Source organism: Salvelinus alpinus, chromosome 1 (genome assembly GCF_045679555.1).
Source record: "Salvelinus alpinus chromosome 1, SLU_Salpinus.1, whole genome shotgun sequence".
NCBI classification, from domain to species: Eukaryota; Metazoa; Chordata; class Actinopteri; order Salmoniformes; family Salmonidae; genus Salvelinus; species Salvelinus alpinus.
In genome coordinates this window covers 110474920-110493462 of record NC_092086.1, presented here as the reverse complement: position 1 = coordinate 110493462, position 18543 = coordinate 110474920, and the positions used below count along the sequence as shown (strand labels likewise).

The 18543-nt window shown below is 44.1% G+C and overlaps 1 protein-coding gene across 1 annotated transcript in view; it reads left to right on the top strand.

The window, feature by feature from the left end:
* Nucleotides 1–14191: 14191 nt before the first annotated feature.
* shc3 (SHC (Src homology 2 domain containing) transforming protein 3) overlaps nt 14192–18543 on the top strand; it is a 70412-nt gene continuing 66060 nt past the window's right edge. Inside the window, exon 1 of the mRNA XM_071340978.1 lies at nt 14192–17030. Within this exon, the coding sequence (XP_071197079.1) occupies nt 16260–17030 (771 nt within the window). The 5' untranslated portion in view covers nt 14192–16259. The remainder of the gene's footprint in view (nt 17031–18543) is intronic.

Here is an 18543-nt window from a genome sequence, read left to right as displayed (position 1 = left end):
CAGTCTCTTCATGACCAGTCTACCTTCCTGACCAGTCTCTTCATGACCAGTCTACCTTCCTGACCAGTCTCTTCATGACCAGTCTACCATCCTGACCAGTCTACCTTCCTGACCAGTCTACCTTCCTGACCAGTCTCTTCATGACCAGTCTACCTTCCTCACCAGTCTCTTCATGACCAGTCTACCTTCCTGACCAGTCTCTTCATGACCAGTCTACCTTCCTGAACAGTCTCTTCATGACCAGTCTACCTTCCTGACCAGTCTCTTCATGACCAGTCTACCTTCCTGACCAGTCTCTTCATGACCAGTCTACCTTCCTGAACAGTCTCTTCATGACCAGTCTACCTTCCTGACCAGTCTACCTTCCTGACCAGTCTACCTTCCTGAACAGTCTCTTCATGACCAGTCTACCTTCCTCACCAGTCTCTTCATGACCAGTCTACCTTCCTGACCAGTCTCTTCATGACCAGTCTACCTTCCTGAACAGTCTCTTCATGACCAGTCTACCTTCCTGACCAGTCTACCTTCCTGACCAGTCTACCTTCCTGAACAGTCTCTTCATGACCAGTCTACCTTCCTCACCAGTCTCTTCATGACCAGTCTACCTTCCTCACCAGTCTCTTCATGACCAGTCTACCTTCCTGACCAGTCTATTCATGACCAGTCTACCTTCCTGACCAGTCTCTTCATGACCAGTCTACCTTCCTGAACAGTCTCTTCATGACCAGTCTACCTTCCTCACCAGTCTCTTCATGACCAGTCTACCTTCCTGACCAGTCTCTTCATGACCAGTCTACCTTCCTGACCAGTCTCTTCATGACCAGTCTACCTTCCTGACCAGTCTACCTTCCTGACCAGTCTACCTTCCTGACCAGTCTCTTCATGACCAGTCTACCTTCCTCACCAGTCTCTTCATGACCAGTCTACCTTCCTGACCAGTCTCTTCATGACCAGTCTATCTTCCTGAGTCTACCTTCCTGATTATTATTATTATTATCCCAGTGTAGAGATGAAACGTGCTGCAAAGCCACATGCTCTAAGTCCTCTCTGGTCTACCAAGGTGTTTTAATGGGCTGATGTGGGTAATGCTAATACAGAGAGAACCATTGTACATGTATTTATTCTCTTTAAAGCTTTTGGCCTTTTTATGCCATTGTGTTTACCACTTCAATGCCCTTGAAGCATATACAAAAAATGGTATCATTATATTACATTTTCAACCCAAAAATATTAATATTGCCTTAATAGAAGGAACTATGAATTCTGCTCTGTATCAGAGACTTCTACAGGAGAATGTCAGGCCATCTGTCTGTAAGCTGAAGCTGAAGTGCAGCTGGGTCATGCAGCAAGACAATGATCCAAAACACACAATCAAGTCTACATTAAAATGGCTAACATATCTGAGGCTTTGGACTGGCCTAGTCAAAGTCCAGACCTAATCCCAATTGAGATGTTGTGGCAGGACTTAAAACGAGTAGTTCATGCTTGAAAACCCACAAATGTTGCTGAGTTAAAGCAGTTCTGCATGGAAGAGAGGGACAAAATTCCTCCACAGCGACGTGAGACTGATCAACAACTACAGGAAGCGTTTGGTTGGAGTCGTTGCAGCTGATGGTGTCACAACCAGTTATTGACTGTAAAGTGGCAATTACTTTTTACACACAGAAGCATTGGGTGTTGCGTAACTTTTATGAAATAAATTAAATAAGTATGTAATTGTGTTATTTGTTCACTCGGGTTCCCTTTATCTAATATTAGGTTTTGGTTGAAGATCTGACTAGTGGGCTGTAACCTCGGGCCGTTGCTTCTTAATTCTCTGACCCCTCCCCTCTCTTCCAATGAGCCAGTGCCTGAGTATTTAACATATGTCTGTGGCAAATCTTTATTTTATGAGTAAAAATTCATCTTTATTTTATACCAGAGAGAACAAATGGGAATATTTGTGCAATCAAAAGGGAATATTCACAAGGTACAGACCACACCTTCAACTGTATATGTTTACGTTATTTAATGGAGTGAGTGACAGACAGGAGGTGGGTGCTCAACATTACCCAACGGGTTATTCTGTAAATACACTAGTATTCAGCCATATTTAAGACTTTTTTATTTAACTAGGCAAGTCAGTTAAGAACAATTTCTTATTTACAATGACGGCCTAACACGGCCAAAACCTAACCCGGACGATGCTGGGCCAATTGTGCGCTGCCCTATGGGACTCCCAATCACAGCTGGTTGTGATACAGCTGGGAATCGAACCAGAGATGCAGTGCCTTAGACCGCTGCACCACTCGGGAGCCCAAAGACTTGACGCAGGATTAATAATAGTAACTTCAACCCATATCAGATTTAAGAATATTGGACATCTTATTGTACGTACAGTACAAACACATAAATAACCACAATAATTGTCACGTTCTGACCATAGTTCTTTTGTGTTTTCGTTGTTTTAGTGTTGGTCAGGACGTAAGCTGAGTGGGCATTCTATGTTGTGTGTCTAGTTTTCCTGTTTCTGTGTTTGGCCTGATATGGTTCTCAATCAGAGGCAGGTGTTTTGTGTTGTCTCTGATTGGGAATCATATTTAGGTAGCCTGTTTTGTGTTGGGTTTTGTGGGTGGTTGTCTTCTGTCTTTGTGTTCTATGCACCAGATAGGACTGTTTCGGGTTTGCCACATTTGTTATTTTGTATTTTGTAGTGTTCACGGTTTTGTCTTTATTAAAACATGATAAACACTAACCACGCTGCGCTTTGGTCCGATCCCTGCTACACCTCCTCTTCAGACGAAGAGGAGGAAATCTGCCGTTACAATAATACATCCTGTGTCACATTTATGACACTTCATCCAAAGTGCTTTACCTTAAAATCTTAAAACAGGCCTAAAAACAGGGAATGCTGGTTTAAGTGGATGATGACTACATTTGGGCAGTAGTGAAAAGATGTGTAAAGACAAATTAATATCATGCAATCTTATTTTGTCTTAGCTTCTCACTTATAAAATATTCCATTATATTTTATTTTGGATGACAGGGAAAATGCGGCAATTACGTTACATTTTAGGGGGAAGAGGGAATTTCTTCAACCAAACCCATCTACACCCATCTATCCACTCTCTCCACCCACATCCTTCCAAACAAGTGCCATCTGTCAACTCTCAGTAAAAAACACACTTGATGCTTATTTATAAAACCCTCTTAGGCCTCACTCCCCCTTATCTGAGACACCTGCTGCAGCCCTCATCCTCCACATACAACACCCGTTCTGCCAGTCACATTCTGTTAAAGGTCCCCAAAGCATACACATCCCTGGGTCGCTCCTCTTTTCAGTTCGCTGCAGCTAGCGCCTGGAACGAGCTGCAACAAACACTAAAACTGGACTGTTTTATCTCCATCTCTTCATTCAAAGACTCCATCATGGACACTCTTACTGACAGTTGTGGCTGCTTCGCGTGATGTATTGTTGTCTCTACCTTCTTGCCTTTGTGCTGTTGTCTGTGCCCAATAATGTTTGTACCATGTTTTGTGCTGCCATGTTGTGTTGCTACCGTGTTGTTTTCATGTTGTGTTGCTACCATGCTGTGTTTTCATGTGTTGCTGCCATGCTATGTTGTTGTCTTAGGTCTCTCTTTATGTAGTGTTGTGGTGTCTCAACGTCAAAAGTGAGGAGGTGACTCCGGGATGCTGGCCTTCTAGGCAGAGTTCCTCTGTCCAGTGTCTGTGTTCTTTTTCCCATCTTAATATTTTCTTTTTATTGGCCAGTCTGAGATATGGCTTTTTCTGCGAAACTCTGCCTAGAAGGTCAGCATCCCGGAGTCGCCTCTTCACTGTTGACGTTGAGACTGGTGTTTTGCAGGTATTATTTAATGAAGCTGCCAGTTGAGGACTTGTGAGGCATCTGTTTCTCAAACTAGACACTGTAATGTACTTGTCCTCTTGCTCAGTTGTGCACCAGGGCCTCCCACTCCTCTTTCTATTCTGGTTAGCGCCAGTTTGTGCTGTTCTGTGATTGGAGTATTTCTCGCATGGAACAGCCTTCATTTCTCAGAACAAGAATAGACTGACGAGTTTCAGAAGAAAGTCTTTGTTTCTGGACATTTTGAAGCTGTAATTGAACCCACAAATGCTGATGCGCCAGATACTCAACTAGTCTAAAGAAGGCCAGTTGTATTGCTTCTATAATCAGCACAACTGTTTTCAGCTGTGCTAACATAATTGCAAAAGGGTTTTCTAATGATCAATTAGCCTTTTAAAATGATTAACTTGGATTAGCTAACACAACGTGCCATTGGAACACAGGAGTGATGGTTGCTGATAATGGGCCTCTGTACGCCTCTGTAGATATCCCATTAAAATTCGATTCCAGCCACAATAGTCATTTACAACATTAACAATGTCTACACTGTATTTCTGGTCAATTTGATGTCATTTTAATATACAAAAAAAATAAAAATCTTCCAAAAAAAAGGTAATTTCTAAGTGACCCCAAACTTTTGAACAGTAGTGTAGCTAACTAAGAAGATGATCTATTGGTAAGGCTAAAGTTTTCAGTGTTCATGGGAGATCTTGACAGCTTAGGAGTTAGGCTACTTGTAAATTAGGCTATTCTAATAATATGTTTTTCCTGTGTCAGAATTACATGGCCAGTATTGAATAGAGGAGAATCCTAGCCAATTTTGAGCGTTTGCGAGACGGTTTTACAACAGGAGTATGCAGCATTAGTTTCACCCGTATGAACTGTGTATTGGCTGTTTGAGCTTATACAAGAGTGCCGGTGGGACGTTATTTTAGGACATCGGACATAACAATGACATTAATACATGCTAATAGCTAAATAGCGAGACAATCAACCAAACTACACAATATGTTTTGAATTGGCTCTCTAGTTAGTCTGTTGTATATCAGTATTTTACCTTTTGCACACACAGGTGCTGCACACACCATTACTTTTCCAAGATTTTAATTGCTGACCAAAAATGAGCTATAACTGGGCAAATAACGATCTAAACTAGCAATAAATATCAACAAATGTGCACAAGTGGCTAGACTCGCTTTGATCTCAAAATCACATCTCATGACTGCATGATTAAAAGGCTGCTTGTGGCTGTCAATGCAGGCCTACAATAATTATACTTCGATTGGGAGGACAGTGTGCAACACATCGACAACTTAAATCTAGAATTTGCTTGTCTGGCTTTTTAAAAACTTGCCCAGGGCAAGCGGAAAACAGTTCATGTCGAGTCCTGCTAACAGGAAGTGTAAAGAAGGGTCTTTCCTTGAAGGACGGGGAAGGAGAGGAGGGTCTCAGCTGAAGTCCAACAATTCTGATATGTTCTGTCCAGTTGTCCCTCAAACAGACCTGCAGGTACCATCAACCAGCCTATATTCGCTCTGTGAGTGAACTTCGATTGTCAAGAGATATAGATAGATATAGAGAGCGAGAGAGAGAGAAAGAGAGGGTTAACTGTTCATTTGTGATTGTTTACTCCACTTGCTTTGGCAATGTTAACATACACTGAGTGCACAAAACATTAGGAACATCTTCCAGAACTTAATGTAAGGAAGAAAAGGGTTATTGTCTTTATTTTGAACATAAACTGCCTCCCGATCTCCAATGACAAGGTTTGCGTAATTCGGGCCTACTGCTGTGCCTTTGGTTTGCAGGTAGAATTTGTCATCATACTTGAAATAGTTATTTGTAAGTACCAAGTTCAACAGCTCCGACATAAAGTCATTAGGCGGATTCACTGAGTCGTCACATGACTTTAGGAATTTGGCAATCGATTGTAGACCTTCAGCATGGGGAATGCAGGTGTACAGACTGGCCACATCTAGTGTAATGAGCAGTACATCTGATTCAAGTTGACAGTCATTTAAGCAGTTGAGTAGATCTTTTGTGTCGTTTAAAATGGATGGCAACTTAAAAAGGAAATCTTTCACAAAAAATTATATTAATTTCTAAAGGGGCTCTATGACTGATCATATGCCACCGATAATAGATCTGGGTGGAGGCTGAGTAGGGTTCTTATGCACTTTCGGAAGGGAATAAATGACTGAGGTGACACATGTTGTAACAAGCTATCAATTTCTGATTTTATATAGGAAAAATGGTCACTTTGAAAAAGTCGATAGGGACAGTACAGGTTCAGATGTTTTTCAATATCAGAATTGTAATAGTTCAAGTCCATAACAACTATTGTCCTGCCTTTATCCGCAGGTTTTATGACCATGTCCTTATTCTCCTTAGTGCTCCTCTTTCGGCTGGAGGAAGATTGTGATATTGGGGTCCATGGTCATTTTTTAAATAAAGTTTCCAATTCCTTCAACCAGTCTGCCAAACGTGGTGACAAATGAGGAAGGGGGAGGAACGATGAGGGTTTTGAAAAAGTACGGGGGACCGCAGAGGGGACGCTGGATTGGGATTCCTCATTCTTTGTAGGGTCTTCAATATGTAGCTTGTGCTGGATCTATTTAGAGAGGAAAATAAACATTTCAGGTGAAGTTGTCGCATGAATTTGTAGGTATCCACTTTCAATTTGACAACATTTTGAGTGGTAGAGAAAAACAGTTCCTTACCTAGTATAGACTCCTGTGTCAGTGTCAGGTATATTTTGGAGAGGTTCAGGACAGGAACTTGCACGTCCTTGGTGACCGCCTTGGTCGGCCCCATGCTCTGTCTGCCTCTCCTGGTTTTGGAAGCGCTACATTGATGACCTAATTTTACTTTGTGGTTCATCTAAAGACAATCTTGATGACTTTGTCTGTGACCTGAACAACTCAATGACTTTCCGTCAATTCACTGTTGAAAGTGACTCCAACAGTATCAACTTCCTAGATCTCAAAATATTCAAACTACCATCTATCGGAAACCAACAGAGAGGAATACTGTCCTCCATTTCAACAGTAATCATCCGCGACATCTCAAAACCAATATCCCGACTGGCCAGTTTCTACGCCTGAGACGCAACTACTCAGCACTCAAAGAGTTTGATGCTCAGGCAAAGGACATGACACATACAGTGCATTCGGGAGGTAATTCAAACCAATTAACGTTTTCTACATTTTGTTATGTTACAGGCTAATTCTAAAATGGTCTAAAATATTTTTTTCCCCTGATCAATCGACACACAATACCCCATAATGACAAAGCAAAGAGATTTTAGCTCAATTTCGAGTCCCATAGCAAAGGGTCTGAATACTAATGTAAATATACTAATTCTGTTTTTATTTTTAATACAGTTGTAAAAATGTCTAAAAACCTGTTTTTGGTTTGTCATTATGGGGTATTGTGTGTAGATTGATGAGAAAAATATATTTAATACATTTTAGAATAAGGCTGTAATGTAACAAAATGTGGAAAAAGTCAAGGGGTCTGAATACTTTCTGAATGAACTGTTTATTGTTGGATCACTAATGTTTTATTACCACTATGTACCACCCTCACACAGGTGTAGGCAATTGTAATTATCATGCCGAAATGCATTAGCCTGCCGGACGAAAATTAAAAGGTGAAATGAAGTGACGTCTTTTTAAAAACGTTTTGGTGTGCCACCGTTTCCCAATGTTTCTTGATGAGTATTTGATGAGTATACTCATTTCATTTGATGAGTATTTTTATTTTCCTGTCACACTCACTGTCACGTTCGTCGTATGAATCGGACCAAGGCGCAGCGAGGTATGCGTACATTCTTTATTATTCTTTATACATTCTTTATTATATTAAGAATGAACACTGAACAAACTAACCAAAATAACAAAACGACACGTGAAGCTATACAAATGAGTGCTGACAGGCAACTACACATAGACATACAAATCACCTAGACAATACAAAAACTAATGTACCAACCCTAGTCACACCCTGACCTAACCAAATAAAGAAAACAGAGATATCTCAACAGAGATATCCCCCCAAAGGTGCGGACTCCCGCAAACCTGAACCGATAGGGGAGGGTCCGGGTGGGCATCTACCCTCGGTGGCGGCTCCGGTTCTGGACGCAGCCCCCCCTCTTTACGCTGATCCCTCCGCCTTTGTAGAACCGGACCGTGGATCATTGCCGGAGGCCCCGGACTGGGATCCGTCACTGGAGACCCCGGACAGGGGACCGTCGCTGGAGACCCCGGACTGGGGACCGTCGCTGGAGGCCCCGGACTGGGGACCGTCGCTGGACGCCCCGGACTGGGGACCGTCGCTGGATGCCCCGGACTGGGGACCCGGACCTGGATGCCCCGGACTGGAGGCCCCGGACTGGGGACCGTCGCTGGAGGCCCCGGACTGGGGACCGTCGCTGGAGGCCCCGGACTGGAGATCGTCGCTGGAGGCTCCGGACTAGGGATCGCTGCTGGAGGCTCCGGACTGAGGATCGCCGCTGGAGGCTCTGGACTGGGAACTGTCGCCGGAAGCTCTGGACTGGGTACTGTTGCCGGAAGCTCTGGACTGTGGAAGCGCACTGGAAGCCTGACGCGTGGTGCCGGAACTGGTGTTACCGGGCTGAGGACACGCACCTCAGGACGAGTGCGGGGAAGAGGCACAGGCCGTACTGGACTGTGGAAGCGCACTGGAGGCCTGATGCGTGGTGCCGGAACTGGTGGTACTGGGCTGAGGACACGCACCTCAGGGCGAGTGCGGGGAAGAGGCACAGGCTGTACTGGACTGTGGAAGCGCACTGGAGGCCTGATGCGTGGTGCCGGAACTGGTGGTACTGGGCTGAGGACACGCACCTCAGGGCGAGTGCGGGGAAGAGGCTCAGGCTGTACTGGACTGTGGAAGCGCACTGGAGGCCTGATGCGTGGTACTGGTGGTACCGGGCTGATGACACGCACCTCAGGGCGAGTGCGGAGAGGAGGCACAGGACGTACTGGACTGTGGAGGCGCACTGGAAATCTGGAGCGTAGAGCTGGCACAATGCGTCCTCGCTGGAAGCTCACTTAAGCCCGGCAAGTGCGGGGCGCTAGCACAGGACGCACTGGGCTGTGCAGACGCACCGGAGACACAGTATGCAGAGCCGACGCAGGATATCCTGGTCCAAGGAGGTGTACTGGAGACCAGGAGCGCTGAGCCGGCACCATCCGTCCTGGCTGGATGCCCATTCTAGCCCGGCAAATGCGAGGAGCTGGAATAGAGCGCACCGGGCTATGAATGCGAACTGGAGACACCGGGCGCACCTCTGCATAACACGGTGCCTGACCAGTTACACGCTCCCCACGGTAAGCACGAGGAGTTGGCTCAGGTCTCCAACCTGACTCAGCCAATCTCCTCGTGTGCCCCCCCCAAATAAATGTATTGGGGCTGCCTCTCGGGCTTCCGTGCTAACCGTGTCCCCTCGTATCGTCGCCGTTCCTCCTGCACTATCTCCACCTGCTTCCATGGTAGGCGATCCTCTCCTGCCAATATTTCCTCCCACGTCCAGGATCCTTTACCGTCCAAAATCTCGTCCCATGTCCATGATGTCTGCTCCTTCTGAACACGCTGCTTGGTCCTTTTATGGTGGGTTCTTCTGTCACGTTCGTCGTATGAATCGGACCAAGGCGCAGCGTGGTATGTGTACATTCTTTATTATATTAAGAATGAACACTGAACAAACTAACCAAAATAACAAAACGACACGTGAAGCTATACAAATGAGTGCTGACAGGCAACTACACATAGACATACAAATCACCTAGACCTACACAAACCCTAGACATACAAAAAACCCTAGACAATACAAAAACTAACATACCCACCCTAGTCACACCCTGACCTAACCAAAATATAAAGAAAACAGAGATATCTCAGGTCAGGGCGTGACACTCACACAGTCTAATCCTCTTTTTTGTGCTGCCAACCTAGGCTGTAACACACACCCTAGGCCCTGTGAATATTCTATGAGGGGCCTTGTACTTCTGGGTATGAACAAAATGAAAAACGAAAAAAAACAATGATTTATTGTTGTTATTTATTTTCTGTTATTCCAAGTCCAATTTTGACACAGTAAATTAGAAAACAAGTTGATTTCTGATTTTCATTTTTCAAATTCAGAAACGAAAAACAAGCCATTTTACCTTTTTTCCACCCTCCGTTTTGACTCGGAAATCTAAATAAAACCACAAGGACATTGAATTAGTAATTAACGCTATGCTTGATTCCTTTTTGCACACATGTAAGTTTTGCAACATAGTTTTGCAACTCATTTTCAGTGAATAAAACATTTTGTACAAAAAGGTAACGTTAATGTCAAGAGAAAATACAGTCAAGAAGAAATACTGTAAAGTTTAAACACAATTGAAAATAACGTGCACACTTTGCTTTAGTAAATGTTTTAATTAATACTAAATCATCTGTCCGTCAATCGTTTACAGCCCTCATATGACAATATTAAAATAACCCTGTAGTAACATTATCCTCCAAATGCATCCACCAAATTCCCCCTACCCTACTACAACTCATTTGTCAATGTGACATTTGTGATGGCATGTGTGCACAGGCATGCCCTCCCCATCCCTGCCAGTATACAGTGGAGCATCTCTCCCCTCACAAATACAACTCCCCGCCAGGCAGGCAGCCATGGCATTTGCTGGATTAGAGCTGTCAATCTCTTTAGCCAGCCCCCTCACCCCATTCTTGTTGCTATGCTGTCTTTGAAACTATGGTTACGGTAAAGGTGCCTTTAGGGAGTGGTCATCCTGTGCTGACTTACCTCGTTTATATGGCCAATCATGGTTGACTGACTGTCTGACTGACTGGCTGTTTCAATACGGAAACAAATAAACAGTTATTTTATGACTGTTAGTTATGGGGCTAGGAAAATGATTTGATCCAAATATTCTTCTTCTTCTTTGACTAGCAAATAGATGATGACCTTGTAACTGTGTTCGGATAGCACTGCGTTTACAAAAGCTGAGAACATATACAGTACCTGAGAGAGAAATAATTATTGTGTTTTTAAAATGTGTATTATTATGATTCCTATAAAAATGAATTTGTTAAAATAACAAATGAAAAGCTTTTCTAAATACCATGTTCCATCATGAATGTACTGAATGTCATTACAACTGTAACATATACAGTATTTCACAGGATGAAATCAACCAGAATTGTATTGTCTGTTTCTCCATCGTGGGTTGATATGGATATTTTAACTCTGCATGCGCTCCTGGTTAAGAGGACTATTCCCCAGCCTATCTTCCACACGCACACACACACACACACACACACACACACACACACACACACACACACACACACACACACACACACACACACACACACACACACACACACACACACACACACACACACACACACACACACACACACACACACACACACACACACACACACACACACAGCCTCGATTTCCTCTCCTCCACTTCCTGTTGCTCCTGTCTTAATGAACCAGTCTGAGAGAGGGCTTGACACACTCGAGTCATGATTATGGAGATGATCTGTCAGGGTTGTGTGGATTATTATAGTCAACAGGAAATTATTCTCTTTCTCTCTCTCTTTCTCTCTCACGCTCTCTCTTTCACTCTCTCACTCTCTCTCTTTTTCTCTCTTTCATAGTGGCCATTGAACGGTCTCTGTGTTTGCCATTTTCCAGTCCAGTTTTGTAACAACACAACAAAACAACATACAGTTTAATTATTCTGTATGGATTGACTGATACTCCACTGGGACCGCAGTCGTTTAGGTTACTAGGTTCTGTGTGAAATCTCATGGCACACAAACTAAATACAAGCTAAACAGTTTCCCCCCCCCCCATTTCAACCAACATTAGGTATCATTACATTATATGTAACTTCTATATTACTTTATTGTCTTGTTTCTGTAGCTAAACCATCATGGACAAATTGACTCAGGGCCTTCAGCTGATGATGATGATGTGAGTTTTCCTCCGTAGTCAAAACAACAACAACAACAACACATTGTACTGTACACAGAGCAGACACTAGAATAAGGTACAGACGTCCCTGTATTAATACAATTACTGTTGTTCGACACGTTCCTGCACGGATTATCAGAGGAAGTAAAAGACGAGCTTGCAGCCCGGGGAACTACCGATGGATCTCGAATCACTCATCGCCTTAAACATCCGGATCGATGGACGCCTACGGGAACGTAGGAGGGAGAAGCGGTCTGATTCCCAATCGCTCACTCAAGGATCCCACCTTGCATCTGATGAACTCCGGATGTCCCTGGCGTCTACGTCCCCGAGAGGATCCGAGCTTACCCGAGTTCCTCCAAGAGCCCCCGAAGACTGCCGAGTTGATGCAGCTCAGCAGGGCTAGGCTGCCTTCAGCCAAATGGGCATGCAGGCTGAACACCCAGAGCTGTCTGTATTGCAGTACTGTCGGTCATTATGTGTCTACCTGTCCCTTCAAGAGACCTAGCTCATTTGTAGGAGAGAGTATTCTGGTGGGTCTTAAGGATCATTTTGCTTCCCCCCTTACTCGCCCCCCTCTGCATGCCATCCTGCTATGGGGCAACCAGTCCAAGTCTCTCCAGATACTCATCGACTCGGGAACCGATATGAATCTTATGGACGTGAGCTGGGCATCCCCACTCAACCCCTCTCCATTCCCATGGATTTTAGAGCGCTGGACGGGCGCTTTATAGGCCGGGTCACCCACCATACCACCCCCATCAACCTACGAGTGTCGGGGAACCACAGCGAGACGATCCAATTCCTGCTAGTTGAGTCTCCGCAGGTTCACGTGGTATTGGGATTCTCTTGGCTCCAGCGACACAATTCCTCTATTGACTGGTCTACTGCTGCCATTGTGGGCTGGAGCCCATTCTGCCACACTCATTGCCCGCGACATCTTCCTGGGGGCTTGGAAATTGCTTCGGACGTCTCCACCATTCCCGTGGAGTACCAGGACCTCCGGGAGGGGTTCAGTAAGGCCCGGGCCACTTCGCTTCCGCAGCACCGACCGGTACCATAGAATGTCAAGCCTGATGCGCTGGCACGCTGGCACACGGTAGAGACCATTCTCCCCTGCTCCAAGATCATTACCCCCCCTCTGCTGTTCGTCCTCTGTTTCCCCGTACCCTCCGAATACTTTTCATGTGTTCAGAGTTAAATCCATGTCTCACAGCCCTTTGTCTCCTGTTTTCCAGGCCCACCCCTCTCCCCCATCTCATCGACTGCCAACCGGCGCGGAGGAGAGGTGCTGGGTCCCCGCCAGGGACATCCTAGACCCAGGCCTCATCATGGATTTCCAATGCCGACACCCCTGTTAACCAGGTATGCGCCCAGGTAGGATGCCAGGTAGCGACCCTAGAGGGGGGATACTGTCACACCCTGATCTGTTTCACCTGTCTTTGTGATTGTCTCCACCCCCTTCCAGGTGTCGCCCATCTTCCCCATTATCCCCTGTGTATTTATACCTCTGTTCTCTGTTTGTCTGTTGCCAGTTAATTTTGTTCGTTGAACCTACCAGCGTTTTCCCCTTTGCTCCTGTCTTGTCAAAGTTCCTGTTTTCTAGTTTATCCCGGCTTTTACCCTTCTGCCTGCCCTGACCCTGAGCCTGCCTGCCGTCCTGTACCTTTGCCCCTGTTGTTGTAATAAACATTGTTACTTCGACACAGTCTGGGTCTTACCTTAAACGTGATAATCTACCACCAGCCATTACATTACATTTACATTCTAGTCATTTAGCAGACGCTCTTATTCAGAGCGCATACATTTTCATACTTTTTTTCGTACTGGTCCCCCGTGGGAATCGAACCCACAACCATGGCGTTGCAAGGCCTTTCAACTGAGCTACAGAGGACTATTATAGCAATTTATTATAATAGAATACACGTCTACAGTATTACATTTAGACAGAAACACAATAATACATGTTCATTTGGCAGTAGTTGCCGTTTGACATATTAACTGAATGTGTAGCTGACCACCATTCATATGCATGTAGAAAAATAGCCCTCGGTGACAAATCATCTCAAAAGAGGGGGGGGGGTACATTTTCTTTTGTAAAAATGTATATTTCAATTTCCTTTCATGTTATTCAAAATTAGCATTGCACCATGTATATCAATATTTACATCTAAATTATAACATACCTCACTGTTCAAATTACATTTTTTATAGTGTTATTAAAACCGGAAGAATCGGCACCTGCGTTCAGAATGGATTCTTCCACTATTCTGCAAGCCTACCCTGAATGAGTCATCCAGCTCGTCTCTTATTGGATAAGACCATTCCATCCCGAGGGACTGCCTTCCTTGCAGAGAGAGAGATAGAAAGGCCTTGCTCCATTCACAGAAACATTGGTATGCGAGCCTAGCTGTTTCATTCACATAAAGACTAAATAATATTTGCCTTCATCGTTCTGATTCTTCTATCGTCTTCTTTCTCAAGTCCTCTCTGATTTAGGAGAAGCTTCTTTTATCTCTCCTTCCTTTTTTGTTTGCTTTTGTTTCTGAGGAGAAAGCAAACGTGCTTTCCTTTTTTTCTGTATTTGCCAGGCAGGAAGGCGAGAGAGAGAGAGAGAGCGAGAGAGAGACAGATAGACAGAGAGAGAGAGAGAGAGAGATGTTGGGAGGGACTGCAGTGCAGTGCGAAATCTGCAGCGGCAGGATGAGAGAGAGCGGAAGCTTATGAATGACTGTCGGTCTTCTTAGTTGTGTCGCTCCTGTGGACATTTTACATGAATGGTTTTTGGCTTCATGTAGAAAGACTGCTGATCTAGACTGCTGCTCTACTGACGCCTTGCCTTGCTGTTTGGATGAGCCTGTCTTCATGTGTTTCTGTTCTGCGCTGAGTCAGACTTATCTGTTTAATTTGAAAACGTGTTTTTATTCTGTTTATGAATTATTCACTGGGATAATTCAGGACAGGCAGGTTGTTATCAGAGAGGTGAAGTATCATTCTACTGATCCTTTGTCTCAGAATGTAAATAGAATATGATAATATAAATGTATAATAATAATAGTGATAATATAAATTGATAATAATAATAGTGATAATGCAAATTCAACAGAGGAAGGAAAGTATCTATTCTACGTTGTTCAATATTTTTTGAATGATAGATTATCATGAAGTGTACTGATGCATTTCAATACATAGTGGTGTTATCTAGATGTATTTTAATAGAAGATTAGGGTCTATTTTTTGCATTTGTTTAAAATATTTGTATTAATCTCATGCATGTGTCATCATCATGGTAGAATATAATATTTACCTTTATGATGTTATAGAAGATGTGTATTGCTGTCCTTGTCCGTGTCATTGCATTTCTTTTTGCACGCTCCACTGAGAACAGTATGTTAATGTAACATTCAACTTGTACATTTTGTTGCAAATACAGATACTAGTAAGATTGTCCTCTTCTTCTGAAGTACTGTGGACATGGAATAGATTCATTGCCAGCGGCATGCCTATCACTCACATCAATGTTATTTTTCCTTGTTTCCTATTTATCTGTCATCACCTCTCATCAGTAGGCTATATTCAGCATCAATTACTTAGATTTTCCCCTTCACAGGAACATAACCTCTTTTAATCCCAGTCTGTAGAGGAGTTTGTTTTAACCAGATAATGAGGGAAGGGAGTATGAAGGGAGACAAGTTGATAATCATTTATTATCTTTTATCATCAGGATATATTTTTGTCTTTGCGATTCTCTTTCCCTTTTCCCCACAACCGACCGTACCACAGAGTAAAATAGAAAAGCATTCCTGCGGTGAAGAGGACATATCCGTCTGGGAAATTTGAGAATTGATTGGTTCTAGTGTGCTGTAAGTGGGAGGATTTTTTTTTTTGTAACAGGAAGTGATTTTCAGTGTTCAGTGAGCCTTTTGTTGAGAAGGTCTCTGTTCAGATCTGTGAGTCATGCTTCTGCTTTGAGCCGGTAGGCAACAGTGAGAAGAGAGCGGCAGCGCTATATAACTATATCCTCCTCTACCACGTCCATCTCTCTCTCTGCATTCTGGAAGCTTCTGGAACCTTTTTTTCACCTTTCCTCCATGTTCTATTTCCATGGATTGTGTTCTTCTTATCTGTTTATTTTCTACCAACGGATTGGATCATCGCGGCGTTGGATTTTCCTAACAGCAACCTCAGCCTCAGCATCAATAACAGCAGTAGCAGCAGCACTAACCCAGCTCTCTAACTTCCTCAGCAGCAGAGAAAATTCTAGTCAACCATCGTACAGGGCCTGCTGGGGTTACTATAAGGCATTTGCTATGTTTAAGGAGAGAAGGATAATTTACTTGGCGGCGTTACATCTGCCGGTGCGTTTGTAAGGCAGAGGAGGGGGCAGAGGCAGAGAAGAGGGGAATGCTTCACCGTACCAAATACAACAGATTCAGGAATGAGTCGGTGACGTCCGTCGATGATCTACACGGCCTCACCATGAACCCCAAGTCCTCCGCCGAGCCCCCGTACACCCCTCCTGCAGCGCCATCCGAGGGCGGCGTGAACCACCACCACCACCACCACCACAACCCCGCTGCCGACCCCGCAGACGATGGAGCCACCACCCTGTGCACCCTCATCAACAAGGTGTCCAACCTGAAATTCACCAACTCAGGCTCCAGCCTGCTGGGTATCAAGAGCCTCCCCTCCCACGTCAAGGACCTGACCCTCTCCAAGCTGCAAGGTGCTGGAGGCTCCGGTGGGGGCTCCGGTGGTGGATCCAGCGGTGGCTCCAGCTGCATTGGTAGCGGCTCTGGCTCCAGTGTGTCGTTGGCAGCCTCCGGTGGTGGTAACGGTGGTGGCAGTGGCGGTAACGGCTCCTCCTGTGGCTCAGCCTCCAGCATCTCCCACCACCACCACCCCCCCTGCTCCCACTCCCACTCCACCCAGCAAGAGCCAGGCACCATGAGCAACGCAGGGGGAAAGAAGGGCAGCAGGTTGGGGCTGGAAGAGAGGGAGGCTGGGCAGAGACAGGGACATGGAGGGGAGGACTGGGGACCTAGTGGAGGAGGAGGAGGTGGAGGAGGTGGAGGAGGAGGAGGTAACAGTGGACTGGTGAATAAATCCTGTTCCAGAGGATGGCTGCATTCCAGTGAGAAGATCTCTGGACCCGGAGTGACGTACATTGTAAAGGTTGGTGTTGATTCTTGATTTTCCTCTCTCTCTCTCTCTCTCTCTCTCTTCATCCGTCCATTTCTTTTCCTTTTTCTCTCTCCTCTCCCCCATTCTCTCTTTTCCCTCAATGACTGAAAAGGAGAAAATGTACGCTAGCCTAACCGCCAGATCGTGATCATCATCTTGCCCTAGTGTGGGCGTAGATAGAAACAGCAGGGATTATTGTGAAGAGAAAGACCAGCAAATAATCATTGAATAATTCAGACAAACAGAGAAGGTCATCATTGATAAAACCAGAGAAAACCCTTTGATGCCATAACAAAAGGCCACCTAACATGCCTCCACCGTCCGGATGCTTTTATGTTTATCAATGTGTTTATGCTTTTATGTTTATGATCATCTTCATCCTTTCATTTTTATATTTTATTTTCCTCCTTTTATGCCTTTATATGTTTTGGCGCAGGTTAGGTTACAACATGTTTGCCTGTACTGTATATGTACTGTATATGTACTGTACTGTATATGTATATGTATATGTATATGTACTGTATATGTACTGTACTGTATACGTACTGTACTGTATATGTATATGTACTGTACATGTACTGTATTGAATATGTACTGTATATGTACTGTACTGTATATGTACTGTACTGTATATGTACTGTATATGTACTCTATATGTACTGTACTGTATATGTACTGTATATGTACTGTACTGTATATGTATATGTATATGTACTGTATATGTACTGTACTGTATATGGACTGTACTGTATACGTACTGTACTGTATTTTGTATATGTACTGTACTGTATATGTATTGTATATGTATATGTACTGTACTGTATATGTACTGTTGAAGTCGGAAGTTTACATACACTTAGGTTGGAGTCATTCAACCATTCCACAAATTTCTTGTTAACAAACTATAGTTTTGGCAAGTTGGTTAGGACATCTACTTTATGCATGACACAAGTAATTTTTCCAACAATTTTTTACAGACAGATTATTTCACTTATAATTCACTGTATCACAATTCCAGTGAGTCAGAAGTTTACATACACTAAGTTGACTGTGCCTTTAAACAGCTTGGAAAATTCCAGAAAATTATGTCATGGCTTTAGAAGCTTCTGTTAGGCTAATTTACATCATTTGAGTCAATTGGAGGTGTACCTGTCAATGTATTTCAAGGCCTACCTTCAAACTCAGTGCCTCTTTGCTTGACATCATGGGGAAAAAAAGAAATCAGCCAAGACCTCAGAAAAAAAATTGTAGACCTCCACAAGTCTGGTTCATACTTGGGAGCCATTTTCCAAACACCTGAAGGTACCACGTTCATCTGTACAAGCAATAGTATGCAAGTATAAACACCATGGGACCACACAGCCGTCATACCGCTCAGGAAGGAGATGCGTTCTGTCTCCTAGAGATGAACGTACTTTGATGCGAAAAGTGCAAATAAATCCCAGAACAACAGAAAGGACCTTGTGAGATGCTGGAGGAAACAGGTACAAAAGTATCTATATCC